At 33.2% G+C, this 15,660-nt stretch overlaps 1 protein-coding gene across 4 annotated transcripts; it reads right to left on the bottom strand.

The window, feature by feature from the left end:
* Positions 1-8,464: 8,464 nt before the first annotated feature.
* LOC102595732 (pheophytinase, chloroplastic-like) lies at positions 8,465-12,269 on the bottom strand. Of its 4 annotated transcripts, XR_001473004.1 has the most exons (5): positions 11,679-12,269; positions 10,486-10,565; positions 9,529-9,601; positions 9,273-9,429; positions 8,465-8,633 (listed from the first exon to the last, which is right to left on the bottom strand). XR_001473004.1 is itself a non-coding variant. In XM_015306956.1 (4 exons), exons 1-4 carry the CDS (start codon positions 10,972-10,974, stop codon positions 8,556-8,558), a joined length of 324 nt encoding a protein of 107 aa, XP_015162442.1. In that variant the 5' UTR covers positions 10,975-12,269; the 3' UTR covers positions 8,465-8,555. The 4 variants fall into 4 exon arrangements, 2 of the variants coding, with proteins under 2 accessions (XP_015162442.1, XP_015162443.1); XR_001473003.1 differs by lacking the exon at positions 11,679-12,269 and having other exon boundaries at positions 10,486-10,957; XM_015306956.1 differs by lacking the exon at positions 10,486-10,565 and having other exon boundaries at positions 8,465-8,642; positions 10,968-12,269.
* Between the last annotated feature and the right edge of the window lie 3,391 nt (positions 12,270-15,660).

Below are 15,660 nucleotides of genomic sequence, written 5' to 3'. Positions count from 1 at the left end.
CATTTGTTCATTTGATATGTCATTTGCATGTCTTGTGTTTAGGTATATTAAATTCCTTATTAGTATGAGTTCTACTTGTGTGTCTTCAGTGTATTACATGGTCAAGAAAGGGGTTTAATTTTTCATATTCTTATTCATGAACCATATCTATTGAGTCGTCCCACGAGACTTGTCTATACGTGTTCTAGGTTAGTCTATAGATTTTGGATAGTCCTACTTACAAAGAAACTCTCGCAAATCTCCAAATGAAATTCCAGGAACCAACTATCAACTACACTTATCATTCGAGGAAGAATGATCATAAGAGGGGGAGGATGTAACACCCCATATTCTACGTGTACTAGTTCTATTTATATGACGCTTATAAATTGCCTTGTGGTATAGTTATGGACTCAGTTTTCTATGCGACTAGTGACAATAGAATAGGTTTAAAGTTGTAATACCCCATGCCTTCCAACACATATATGACTAAGTGAACTCAAAACCAATTCCAACTCGGGATAGTAAAAGGTGGTATTCGATGTAAAAGTCAAAGTGGTCAAGTGTGTATTAGTGTTACGGTCTTGTAAGGAAACTAAGATTGGGAAAATGGTGTAAAATAAGTGAGGTGCTTGCTTGACTAAACTATGCTACTAGGTGACAAGTAGGTGATGCACCTACTTAGAATTTAGTGGACTGGATTTTAGTAAAGGTCAGTAGGTAATGCACCTACTTAGAATTAGTGGACTGGATTTTAAGTTAAAAGGGTCAAGTAGGTAATGCACCTACTTAGAATTAGTGGACTGAATTTTTAAGTTAAAAGGGCAAGTAGGTGATGCACCTACTTAGAATAAGTGGACTGCATTTAAGTGAAAAGAGAGGGTAGTGATGCACCTACTTAAAAACTTGTGGCAGAAATTAAGGAGGTGATGCACCTGCTTGCTTAAAGTAAAGGACCATATTATTTCTCCATTTTATGAAGTAAAAACGTCCAGAAGGTACCTGTAAAGCACTCAAGCTCATCACATCTCCTTCATCACTTATTCTCCAGAAAATTACTCCCAGGAAGCTCCAAGAGTTCTGGTCTACAACTTCACCATTAAAATCTGAAGGAAACATGTGTTTTTAAAGTACAAGTTGGTAGAACATCTCCCATCTTAAGGAATTCAAGTGAATAATCTGATTTAACATCAAGGTAAGGGGGAGAGGACAACCTAAACCTTGAAGAATCCAAGTCTTAGCAAGTGATGTTTCTTTCTAGCAAGAAAAAATAATCTGAAAGGAAGACGGTTAACTCATTGTAATATACAATGTTGTGCAACAAAGTATGTAAGGCTATTTGATTTCCTATTTCTTTGGCATGAATCCAACACTTGTATTACAAAGTAAGCTTTCTAAGTGCCCTTGGTAGTGACTGATCCATAGTTGCAGTTCCTAATCCCTAGAGCATTAAAGTGAGTACTCTAATATGAGTTTATTACTAAATGTACGTGCTTACTTTACCAAATATTAGCATGCAAGGTTTAAACTTATTTCATCGTCAAAGTACCCTTGTCACGTATTCCCCTTATATAAATCAAAATGATCCTAGATTACACATGGTACACATGTTTATATGTTGGATATACAATCTGCCCATATCTTGCCAACTTGCTTCAATTGACTATTCCATCATATATGTCTTCTTTTCACATGTTCATATATTCCCTTTATTAGTTATTACTCCCATTGTGTTAGACTATAATGTTACCTCAGAAGATCCCTACTTGGTCTGTTGTACATTTTATATGTACTTACTTGGAATATGTATCCGTCTTTAAGTTGAATCTGTCCACATTCTCCCTTTGTTCCATATTTATGTATACCTTGTATTTGATATTAGTTAGTGAGTATTTGGCTATCATATAGAGTTCAAATCTCTTGGCTGAATGTTAAATGTATTCACTTGAGATGTGCTTCAATTTGAGATGTCAAAATGCTTACTGAGTCATATAAGTTCCCAAGTATTACGTTGGTGTCACATTTACTTCTCATGTCACGGTCATTATCATAAGTCCATATTCATATGTCTTCTACTACTGGTGCATAGTTCTAAATCTCAACAATGATTATGACCACCAAAACAACAATCTCAAAAGTGTTATGATCATCAAAAGAACAATCTCAAAAGAGTTATGCACATCAAAACAACAATCTCAAAGATAAAATAATCTAAGTGAAGCAATCTCTATAATTATGGGTGGCAGCCTAGGGGCAAATGCCTAGCATGGGTCGATCCCAATTGGTTTAGAAGGGTGGCAGCTCAGGGGTGAAAGCCTAGCATGGGCCGATCCTAATTCGTGAAATTATGTGGACAGCATCCCAGGGGTTAAAATGCCTAGCATGGATCATCCTCTTCTACCACTGATCAGCTGGTCATTTGTATCATATGCCTTATAAAGATTATAACGTACAACAAAGTAAAGAAAATAATGTAACATACACGATTCCACAAGTTTAAGCAAAGGTGGTCTTTAATCCTTATTATCTATTGGTATTTGGTTTCACTTGATCTCTCATTTTACTTATGGTTGTATTATGCCTTACATATTTAGTACATTATTTCGTACTAACATCCCTTATTGGGGACGCTGCATTTCATGCTGCAGGTACATGTACTTAACTAATAGATCTCCCCAATAGAAGCACATTATACTCAGCGGTTGCTGGTGAGCTCTAGGTTGATTCGGGGCTTTGCCGAGTCTTTACTATGCGTATTTTCCTAGTGGTACAATCATGGATTCTAGTAGAGGCTTTGTAGACATTGTAAAGATATCATCTGTATTCATAGTTTCACTTGTCACATGATCGGTTCAGCTAGTCGACATGTATTGTATACGAAACTTCTCATTAGTAAATCTATTTGCATAGTAGTTTACTTTCTCATCATAGGTCACTTGTAAAACATGTGTTCATATAGTACTTGTCCGCCTCACCTAGGGTTGGGGTGTGACAAAAGTGGTATCATTCAGAAAAGAGTTTCTAAAACATAATTAGTATGGAAATCGAGTATGCCATCAATGTATGAGCAGTATGGTATCTAGATCTACCATCAATGTTTATGCAGTATGACTTCCCGAGTCATCAATAATCATATTATTATATGATTTTAAAATGTTTTGACAAAGAGTTTTCAAGTAGGAGTATAAAGGGACTATGTATTCCCAGAGGCATCAATTTTTACATTGATAAAAGAGAAACTGAGATTTCTAAATGAGTTATGAGTTTAAAAGATATTTCAAGATTAGTTACCTCTTTTAAGAGGTTAGTTTGCGCAATTATCTCAAATCAGAGGAAGAGTTATATTTTTTTGAACATATGAGCTAAGCTATATTTTGGGAGTAGTATTGAGCACCGATATGCAGGAGAGTTTAGACAACTCACATCCACCATAAACCATGTAGCTAACGTGGGTAGAAAGGGTCATACTTTTTAGAAGATTCCTTATTGCTTTCTAAGCATAGACTAGTGGATCCACTTAGTGAGTAGTTCTATACCCCGGCAATGTATAGGACAATTCTGGCAGCGTGGGCTAGACGATGTATCATCACATAGCTCCTAGTGATGATTGTCGGTTAGAGAATCTCCTAAATAAGATTTATTATTGTATTTTTACATACAATTGAGTTATTATTGCATCTTTGCATACAATTGAGTTATTATCTACTGTTTTAAAAGCTTTCCATATGTTGCATCTTTTATTGTTGATTTATCTTGAGTTGAGTATCTTGAGTTGAGTATTTTTAGTTGCGTGTCTAATCTTTGAGTTGAGTATCTTATTTTTGAGTCGAGTTGAGTTGAGTGAGTTGAGACGTGATAAGTATGTTTCCTTTTATCAATTCAAGCTTATGTTTATGCTTTATAATTCCTCCTACATGCTCGTACATTCCATGTACTGATGCCATTTGGCAATGATGCAGATACAGGTAGCTAGGATTATCAACAAGCTCTTCGTTGATACCATTTACAGTTCGAGTTAGCTTTTGGTGAGCCACCTTGCTTCTGGAGGATTCCATTTACTTTTAAGTTTTGTTAGGATTTCGTGGGTCTTGTCTGACTTCCATCTTTGTCATTTAGAGGCTTCATAGATATATAGTAGAGTTTCAGAAGTCTGTTTCATTTATTTTGTTAAATGTTTTAAAGACTTGAGTTGCCTATTTCTGGCTAGTTGAATATACTATTATATTCAGAGTTAATCATTTGAGTTAAAACTTTGTATTTGAGTTTAATGAATTTTATTCAATTTTAAGCTTTGTATGATTGAGTTAGTCTTCTGCTTGTAGTCAGCCAGGATGAGGGTTCACTTGGGGACCAGCAATGGTTCTCGAGTGCCGGCCACACCCAGGGTGTAGACTCAGGTTGTGACACTACTGTGACAATGATGTATCAGATCAGTGATGACACTAACAAAGGGTAATTTAAGAATCAAAATAAATGAGATACATTTAAAAACTGTATCTTTTACAGTGATGACCATGTAATGGTAGATCCAACTTTTTCTCCTCTTTTTTGGGCAATTTTCAACGGTATATTTAGAGCTCGAGCATGTGTCCTTCCTCGACTCCTCCTCTCACAAATGTATCATGAATATAATTTGGTACTGTGTACAGATACATATTCTTCTAAATTTGGATAACCGTAGAAGATACATAGCAACACTTGATACATGATAAAATGATACATTTGGTAGAGACTACCTTTTTCCATTTCATAATGCAGTTTCACCAACAAAAGAGGATCCCCTGGAAATATTTGCTGCAAGGATCAATGTGGATACATCATCTCTTTCACCTTTCCCTTATGAATTTTGTGAAGGTGGAAAGGGAGGAGATCCGGTAGTTCTTTTGAAAAAATTGTGGAGCGAAGACTTACTTGAGTTCTTTGAAAAAAGGTGTGGAGCGATCTGAAAGGAGAGAGAACAAATTTGAAAATTAAAAATTGAAGGAAGTGAAGATTGAGGGAGTGAAAATAGGAAGAGATTGAGTGAGTGAAAATAGGAAGATAAATAGGGAGTGAAAATAGGAAGAGAAACGTGTACTTGAGTGTTGCAACTTTATGTATCCAGAACAATGGGGTTTGGAAGGAAAAAGAGGGATTTTGGAAATATTTTAAAATGGTAGTAAATAATGGAAATTATGGAAAATAAAGGTTGTATATAGGTAATTTATCCAAAAAAACAAAAAAACCAGCACAATAAAATAGGGAAAAGAATATAAGTTTAGCTCTCTAATTTTTTCACTTCACCCTTCTCAATATTACATAAACAAGATTATATATGCAAAGGACAATAAAATGACAATCTCAAAGGAATAGAAATTAAAGTGTAAGAGTCAATGTCATAAAATATATTAAAGACAATATATATTACCAACTTTAATAGTGATTTATGATATAATCAAAATGATTTAACACTCAGTTAATAAAATAAATATGGATAATAATATCAATACTTCTTTTTGAGATATTAGAATTATTTTTCCAACAATCCCCTACATATCTCAAAAGAATATTAAGAAATAGTATAAAACAAGAAGTTTTGATGGGTTTTCATTTACGAGTACAATGCTTCGAATTTTGTATCGCGTAGATAATGAACCAGACCTAGGCAAAACAAGATTAAACTTACAGAACAACTGGTGAAGTTCAGAACTTCTATGAACCAAGAATTCTTTTATAAACTTAGGGTCTTATTCTATCACATCATATTCGCACAATCTTGTCGTTATCATGATTTTGCACTAAGAGGACATGTGCGTGTCCTGGTATTCATGAGTGCTCTAAAAATTTGTCACAATTTCATAGAAGCAACACCACTTCACACTCATATAGGTCGAATCATCAAGTGTATTCTGCAGAACAATACACCACCTATAAGGAATATGAATTGGTTTAAGAGTTCTAACACAACCTCACTTTGCCCTGCAGGTTGTTGCACTATGTTCACACATCATAGGAGGGACATAATTTTATAGTGCTTACTTGATCAATCACATAGGTAGGATTACCATCATTGTTGATCTTCTAAAATTGACTAAGGTCTTACTCCCTTCGATATTTGATTTAGTCTGTGAATTGATAAAATTCACCATGACTACACATAATAATTTCATGTCACAACAGTTGTTTTATCATATTATGTCTCAAATACATGTATTAATTTTTCATAGAATTTTTTTTTCTTTCACAACAAGTTTTATTTATGAATTTTGAAATCCACTTACTATCATTGTACCTCTCTAGTACAACAAAATATTCACTTTATTGGGTACTATACTTGTGGTACCTCTCATGCATGTATCACCAATGACTTCTTTCCAAAATAATGCATCAAGAAGGAATAAAATTTTCAACAAGAACATGAGGAATATAATCACTTTTTAAAAACTTAATAATTCTTTATTTATTTTTTCAAATCTAACGTTGAAGTCAACCATATCACAACTGATTACCACAAATCCAACATTTATTAGCATACAATCAAAAGCTTGAATCAATTTTTTTAATGTTTTTAGGATCATGTAGTATTATAACCTTAATAAGACACCCTTACACTTTTAAATAATTAAAAATAGTGGAGTAGCTTTTTCACAACACATAAGTATGTAACATGCATATTATACACCAAAACATAACAAAATTAAAATTAAAAAAAAACCGTCTCATTTACTGAAGAAGCAAAACAGTTTGAGAATATACACAATCAAAGATTCAACAAAATGGATAAGATTCCTTACCAAATTTTTTTGAAAGAAATAATTCTAATAAATTTAGTACTCAAAAACACGAACAAGTATTTTTCTATAAACTTAGTTCAACACAAATTCCATTCTTAAAAGATGCGGCATAGGCATCAATAATTATTTTTCTCTATACCACTTTTAAATAAAATATTTTCTTAACCCTGCAACAAATCTTTTATGTATAAAATTTGAACACCGTGAAGTACAATAATCAATATTACACGAGCCAATCAACAAAACACAAATATAGCACTTTTAACGCTTGAATAAGTAATATTAAAATCAAGACCTTGCATTTTCTTAATATAAAATAAATTAAGTAGACTATAGGTCTAAAATGTCACAAGTTATATGGCTCAATCAATAAATATAAGCACTAGAATTTTCATTTATTAAAAATATTAACCACAAATAATTCATGCTTAAAATATTCATCGCCCATAACAACATTTGTTTATACATTATCAACTCAAATTAAATATTAATTCAATCTTTTCTCACAATTCCACAAGCATCAACTTGCACGAATAATGTCAATATCTTTCATATGTTGGTTAAATAAGAAGAACATTTTCATTTTAAGAACTTCAAGAATCACCAGCATATATAAATTTTTCTTCTTCTACAATATGGGTGTAGAACACAAAATTTTTAGTTCACACAAATGTGTTCAACAACGTCAAAGTCTAACAACCAATCTTTCACATATTAGCCACAAGATTTCCTTAAAAACTGACCACAATAATTTATATCATCCGCTTACAAATTTTTTTCTTAACGGGATTATCATTTCTCCGAATCATCTTCTACATTAAGGGGTATAATGACTTAATTAAACTATACACATCCATTAAAACGGTAAAGAATTGTGGTACGTACATTATTATTATGAACACAAATTCAATTGACCTCCTATTTGTTTGACGAATGGAAATTTGACATTCCTATTAGCAATCAGTAATCTTAATTAGTACCTCAATTCATCTCACAATTCCTTTGTTGTCTTTGCTCAGTAGAAAAGACCCAACTACAAGAATAACTAAAAATCATTCTTCAAATATTCTACCTTGTTAGAATTTTGCAGCCACCCATTTAACCGTCCACACCAAAACTTTAACATCCCATTTTGAAGAGATAAAGGAGCACTGACGATTTTGCAAATAGTTTTCTTAAGAATAAAGTATAAGAATATACTTAAGATTGTTGGAAATCTTATGGAAAACACTTCTTCATGAACACTTGTAAGAAATTTTCACAGCTTGAGGCATGTCAAAAGATACCGTCCTTAAGAATATTTCACCTGATATTGAGGTGTATCCCCCAGAATTCAACAAGTTATTCTAGTATAAAACTAGGAGTCAGAAACTAACAAAGATTCAATAGAATAAAATAGGGAAAGAATATAAGTTCAACTCTCTGATTTTTTCACTTCACCTTTCTCAGCATTACATAAACAAAATTATATATGCAAAGGAAAATAAGCTGCCAACATCTCAAAGGAATAAGAACTACAGTGTAAGAGTCAATATCATAAAATATATTAAAGACAATTTATTTTGGTCAAAAGTAGACATTGCAACTGCCAATATATATACTACTAGATTGGATATGTCCCATGCTGAGCACGGGCCCAACATTTTATATTTTCAAGTAAGTTACGTGAAATCTTTCTATAATAAAGGGCGTAACGAGCCTCCAGGCAGAACTATAGTAACATGTACAACATTAATGTTAAAAGTTATAACATAAACGAAGAAAAGAAATCAAATATATCTTGTAATGTTATTACAAGCATGTTTACATATATCTAGAACTATCTTCTGCTTGAAATGTCAAAATACTTGATGGAAACTCTGAAGATGAGTTCTTTTTCTCCTGCAACAACTAACATGCAATGATAAGTTACAAAGTTTCAGAGTGGATGATTAGAAACAATATCTGTTGTACTCTCTCTGATTTTTTCTTTTTAAAAAAAGGATTCACTTTTACTTTAGTTTCTTTCAAAAAGAATCTCTTTCCTTTTCTAGCAATATTTTTAATTTTAGCTTTCCACTTCTGTTGAAAGAGTAGTTTAAAGAAGAGCAGGGGAAACACAATTTTGTATTCTCCCTTTCCTCTTTACATATAAAAACAATCAATACCTCCAAATGCAATCACATTGGAATCTATCAACTTCAAACTTTCACAAAGCAAACCAAAGGCACAAAAACAAACTTGAACCGATATATATATAAACAAAATGAGAGATATCTGACGGTAGAAAAATAAATGTTTCTTGTTAAAAGAATCAACTTCATCAAACTAAAAATTGGACAAATCCTGACAGCCGTAGTATATTAAGGACAAAGTATTGAAAGCTCTAATAAAGAGGTAGTCTTATATCATGTTTAAACTTTTTTGCATATGTATACATAGTTTGAACAGGAAGTGAAGAAATGGAAACAATGAGAAAGCACATTGACTTGACAAGATCGAATGTCAAAAGCAGATGTATAGCTAAGTAAGACGGCGTACCTCTGGAACTTCGTCATGGGGGCAGTGAGCAACTGGACTAATCTGATAATATGGAGCTTTAGGGAACTGACGTTTCACTTGTAATCCCCAAATAGGCGTCACCCATAGATCTTCTTTTCCGTAAATAAGACAGACCGGTACATTGTTCATTCGACACCTAAATATAGAAAGGTGAAAGACTTAAGCCTTGCTACATTATAAGAAAACATATGCAAGCGAAATGCTACGGCTATGTAATACTACTTGCTTTACCTACCCCATCAGTGCCTCTTTGAATTTAGTTGTCCCCGAGGAGCGAACATCATTGAGGCAAGGGATAGTTGCACGCCCTGCAGAAGCGATAACAACATCAGAGGTAAGTGCATAACTTGATATACTTTCTTTATCACCAAAAAACATAACAAAAGAACTTGAAAATTCCTCCGGTGTTGAAAAAGCTCCCCTACAGTCATTTTGAATCATTATTTCATAACTACAATCTTTTGGCCAATAATCAATTTGTGTAAAATACAATAGTAAAGTTTCAAAATCATATTTTATGTTACTATAAAGAATGTAGCAACTCTATCTTGAAGCACACCTCCTGGGTTGTAAGCCCAAAGAGTAGTTCCTTATAATTATTAGCCGAGTCACGATTAATTACTACGAAGAGTAATTTAATTTAAACATTTCTTCAACTGAATAAATTTGATTTATATTAGTGTTTCCTTTCCTTCAAGGTCATAGTTCACCAGATGTAAATATACACAATCACACTTAAAAATGCCACACAATTATCAAGAACATATAAAGACATCAAAATATACATTGCTCTATTTTAGAAATAAGACTTGAGGGATGCGAACACCACTATATTCATTGTACAAAAAGCAGTAAAAATTTGTACTAAAGAGGGTATGAACACTGCTCTATTAGTTGTACAAAAAGGAATGAAGATGTACTCTCAAAATTATCCCCAACTTACTCATAAGGAAGAATGAAGTTATTCCATCTATTCAACTATTGGTTATCAACAAAAAATAGTTCTGCTTCTATGAATACTTTTTTTTTTCACTTTACAAATTATTATAAACAAAGATACACATTTACACCAAAAGGTGGAGATCGTAGAAACAAAGGTAAACATTGAGCACGCTATAAATAAACATTAAAATTGATCCAAGTTAAATGTAGTATATTGGATAATACTTATCACGAAAGTATTGTCTCTCACAACATTCAATGAGGTAACTCCAAAAAGCTTCTATGGATCAAAAGTTCATCATTTCTTCAAAGCTTCTCTTGCAGTATGAACTGTACAATAAATTACTGATCATTTAAAAATAGCACTAGGACTACACTTAGTAATTCTTTAGTTCACAGAGGATCCCAACATATATGTATAAGTTTCAGTGCATAGTATTTATTTTATCAAGGTTATTCAGTAGAAAAACAGAAAGTACTTTTTTGAATTTTCTTTTAATCATGATGATGTACCTATCAAATGGTTGCACAATTTATCAAAATATTCTGGAAATTTCAAAAGAAAAAAACATTGTTAGTAGTATGAGACTAAGTTGCCCGAACTTTCAAAAAGTGTTGCTGCATTGGTGTGGGATCCTTCAAAAATATACTATTTTTGAAGGACCCGACAAGCACCTGTCAGCATTTGTAAAGAGTCCGAACAACATAGGTATGAGGGATATCATCAAACACCTTGCATTTTCTGTCTATGGTAATGTTGTCTGGTCTCAATATGCTTTCCTTTTGTTTTCTTCTTTCTCTCTATTATCAAGAGGAAAGTCTTATACAATGAAATGGACAATTTCTCACAAAAAAGATGAGTACGAATGGAGAAGGGAGAAAAAACACATGAATTTATAAACAATGAAGAAATGAAATCTTATTAAAATTATCTATCTAATTACAACATATGCTTTTGCTCCGTTTTGCAAAAGAAACCATCAGAAGTTACATTCAATAATTGTAGAAGCTACACTCAACAATTCTCCTGAAATTAGCTTTCTTGCTCGAAAGAAATGCAGGATAAAGGTATAAAACTATAAATAGTGAAATTAGCAGATTTTTCATTATGTTAGATCACAATGTTCAGGCATTAAATTTAGATATGCTTAAAAATGACATTCTATCTTAAACGGAAATCTATCTAAGCTCTAATACACACGACTAAAATTTAGAGTATGTCATGTCGTAGGAAAGACTGACAGTTGGTAAGTTTATGAAACTAAACGACCAAACTAAACCTCATTTGGGCCTGTGTTGACAAGATATCTAGCAGTCAGTAGTAGATATTGTTGTTGAATAGATAAGAGATGCAGTGGAACCCAATGAACAGATTATGACAAAGAAGAGCTCATATTATGTTTATATTAGTACTCCAACAATATGAATTAAAGGGTTCAGTACCTCTAAATGCCCCAATTATTCTTTTTGGACGGTAGTTTTATCATGATGTATGAATCCTTGAGTTGATTTCTTTTGGTTATACTCTGTGATGCACAATATTTGTATTAGCTAGTACTCTACTCTTTGGATGTTTGCTTGGAAAATGTTCTCCTTTGTACCAATTTGGTTATTTCATTTTTGATGATACCAAGCAAAGCAAAAGTATAAAAAAAATGCATTCAAGCGAGCTATTTGGACCAAAGCATATTAAAACCCATACCAGCACACACATCCAAAATATATGCTCTAGCGATATAACTAATGATTAGAAACACTTTGCTCAAACAAATGTATATGCATGTCCAAAAGAAGAATAACAAGGCACAAGCGAGATAAACTGTGCAGAAACTTCTAGTATAGCCATAAGAACATGCAAGTAGAAAATTTTATAATAAACTAAGAAAAAAAATCAGAAATCACCCAAGAATTGACAACAAATCTACCTCCAATAGAAACGAAAATTAAGGGGAAAAGGGGTGAGAAAAGTAAGAAAATCAAAATCTGAAAAATCAAAACAAAAGAGTGAGAAGATTAAGAAAACCAAAAACTTATAAGAAGAAAAGCAAAGATTTTAATCTAAAGACCGAAAGACTTACCAGTTTAATCCTCCTCTTGAAAGAGATTGAATTAAGAGCTCTAATTACCATTAGATCAACCCAAAGCAATCTCAATTTCTCACACGTGGAAATAAAAAGCCTTCAGTTGTTAATGACCAATCAAATTGAGCCACAAATGGCCAAAAATTATGAGGCCTTATACTACAACTTAAAATGCTTTTGATATTACAGTACAACTTGAAATGCTTTTGATACCACTTCTTAGAGCTGTGTTAGTCCCAACACCAAGTCTCACTTCTAAATAAGGGTAATATAATATATATATATATATATATATATATATATATATATATATATTACCAACTTTAATAGTGATTTATAATATAATCAAAAAGATATTAACACTCATTTATATAATAAATATAGATGAATAATATCAATACTTCTTTTTGAAATATTAGAATCATTTTTTCAACATTATCTACTAACACGCAATCATCTAAAAAACTAGAAGTAACAATGTTCAACAATTAAAACAAGTTTCATCACTAAAACCCATTATGATAAAACATATGCGGACATAACCTCCTAAAATTTGAAAGTCATGTCCCGAAACATCTACATAGTCTAGAATACGGAGATGCAACCCCAAAACAAAATAAGTCTAAGTCCAAAAAAATGGACTGAGGAAAAAGATGAACCCACATCATCCCGAAAGAATTAAGCAACTCACCCTTGGACTCAGAAAGAGCCAAATTCACAACTGAGGTCGTGTAGCAACCGTTGGAATATGCCCTATACTCAACAAAAAAGGAGAAAGAGCAGTAATCAGTACACAAAATTAATAGTACACTAGTTATAAAATCATCGGTCAGCTCCAATTATACTAAATATAAACAGTTAACAGAAACTTAGTAAAACAAGACAACATGATAATATAGCTACTCATCCTGATTTAACAATCACAAAAATATGTTTAATAACATTACAATAAAACCAATCTGATCCACTCATGGAACCAACACACAGAACAATCACCTATACAAGACGTGACCCGAAAACCAATCGATATAAAACTTGTACCAGGCGTGGTACTAGAGAAAACTAATAGATATTCTGTATCATTAATCAAGCTTGGTACCCAAGCCAACCAATGGCATGTACCATGTGTGGTACATAGGCCAAGAGAAATACACATCACATAATCACATTCACGCTGCACATAATCACACTTGTAAAACACAATTAAATATGACAAGTTCATTATATGAGATTTTTTTTTTAATTAAATATTGGCCATGGGCCATTTTATAGATTAAGTGAAAAAGAGAGTAAAGATTTACCCAACCCAATAGTGGTGGACCCAAAAGCTAAGAAAAAGACAAACTAAAGCTAAAATAAAATAAAATAAAAATAAAAATAAAGCCACAAAAATTATCCTAGAAAATGTCAATCTTTCTCCCATTTGAAATTAAGGAAAGTCATGTCTCTCTCAAGATCGTGAGCTTCTGCGGGTTTAACCGGTAAGTTCACCTTTTTCCTTTCCTTTCAATTCCTCAATCTGCATTTCTCAATTGTTTTCATTTTTGTTTGTCGATTTTCCAGGCAGTCCCTTGTTGTTGTATGGTTTCATCTATGACAGAGTTATCTTCTTTGAATCTTGTCACCATACCCTTGTTTTTCGCCTTACACTTATCTTGTGTTAGATCTGTAACCTGTGTTAGTAGTGTAGTTGTTGTGCTCTGGTTTTGTTTTCCGTGAGCAGCGTAGTTGTGTGCTCTGGCTTCGTTTGTCGTGCCTGTGAACTCTTTACTGTTTTGTAGTAATGTATCTACTCCTGACCATCAATTATTTGTGTGTTGATCACCTGATTGCCTTGTTCTTGATTCTTAAATTCGGTACCGAGTGTTTGTCCAAGTTGAGGATTTTCCTCCCCTGCAATGGTAGTTCGTTGTATGTATTAAATTGTTGTCTCCCTGTCATTTAAAATGCATAATTAGCTAAGTAGTCGGCTAATGTATTCCCTTCCCTATAAATGTGTTCAATATTAACAGTAGAATATTGCATCAGTGTTAGAGTGTCTTCCACTATAATTCTAATGTTCCATGGTATCTCCCAATTTCCTTGTAGTATGTTTTTCAATAGCAATGAATCGGTCTCTATTGTTACTCTCGAAAATCCCCTTGTTGTACAGTGATATATTGCTTCCTTTATTGCCACTGCTTCTGCTTCCACGTTAGTTGTTTCTGGTATCTCCTCTGCTTGTGCATAGATTAAATTTCCTTCCTGATCCCTTAGGCAGTAAGCATAAGAGCTCTTGCCTGGATTGCCCTTACTTGCTCCATCTGTGTTGCACTTTCTAGTATTTGAATTTGGGGGCATCCATATGATCTTTTTGTAGTATATCCTTGGCTTGTAGTTCTCTAAGAATTTGACCATATCTGACCAGTTGGTGGGAAATTGTTTCATACTTGGAAAACTTGATCTTGCAAATTGCCATACATTGAGGGTAACCTGATAGACAAGTTTATTATATGTCATGTTTCCCCATGTTTGATGATATTTCTTCTTTTCCATATTTCCCAAAGTATAATTGCAGGCATAATTTTCATAATTTGTTGGAGTTTGTGACCTGCCTGTGCTATCCACCATGTTATTAGCACTTGGTTTAGGTTTTGTCCTTCTAATCTTAGACCTGCAAAATGAGCAAACATCCTCCATAACTTATAAGCTATTGGAGAGGTTAAAAAGAGATGTTCCACAGTTTCTTGTGTTGGATTATCACAACACCAACATCTTGATGATATGTTCACCCCCATTCTCATCAATATATCATCAGTGGGTATTCTATATTTCCAAACTCTCCAAATAAAGAAAGATATTTTGAATGGAAGTCTCTTTTCCTACATGTTAAGTAATCTACTTTGCCTCTCTTTCCTCTGTCTCACATACTCCCAGGCACTTTTAACTATGAATTTTCCACTTTCTTCAAGCATCCACCATGTTCTGTCCAGTATACCATCAGAAGTTGGACTTGGGATTGTTTTCAGTATGTGTTGTACAATATCTTCTGATAACCACCTTCTTAGTTTGTCTACTTTCCAACCCTGTTGATTTGCAAATTCCTTGACCTCTATCTCTTCCTCTTGACTGGTTTCATGACTGAAGTAATATAGCGCTCCTTGAGTTGTACTTGAGTCTCCCCCTTTAATTTGCCACCATATTTGATGTTCTATCAACTCTCTAATCTTGATCATTGTTCTCAATGTGGCAGATGCTCCCTTACTCTGAGCAATTACTGGATGTAGCTTTTTACAGTATTTATTACCCATGTAAGAGCTCCAAAGTGTAGTCTTTGTTCTGAAAATCCACCATAATATGCAAAA

Source organism: Solanum tuberosum, unplaced genomic scaffold (genome assembly GCF_000226075.1).
Source record: "Solanum tuberosum cultivar DM 1-3 516 R44 unplaced genomic scaffold, SolTub_3.0 scf00043, whole genome shotgun sequence".
Taxonomy (NCBI): domain Eukaryota; kingdom Viridiplantae; phylum Streptophyta; class Magnoliopsida; order Solanales; family Solanaceae; genus Solanum; species Solanum tuberosum.
Note: the sequence above shows the minus strand (reverse complement) of the source record. Positions and strands in the feature narration are given on the sequence as shown.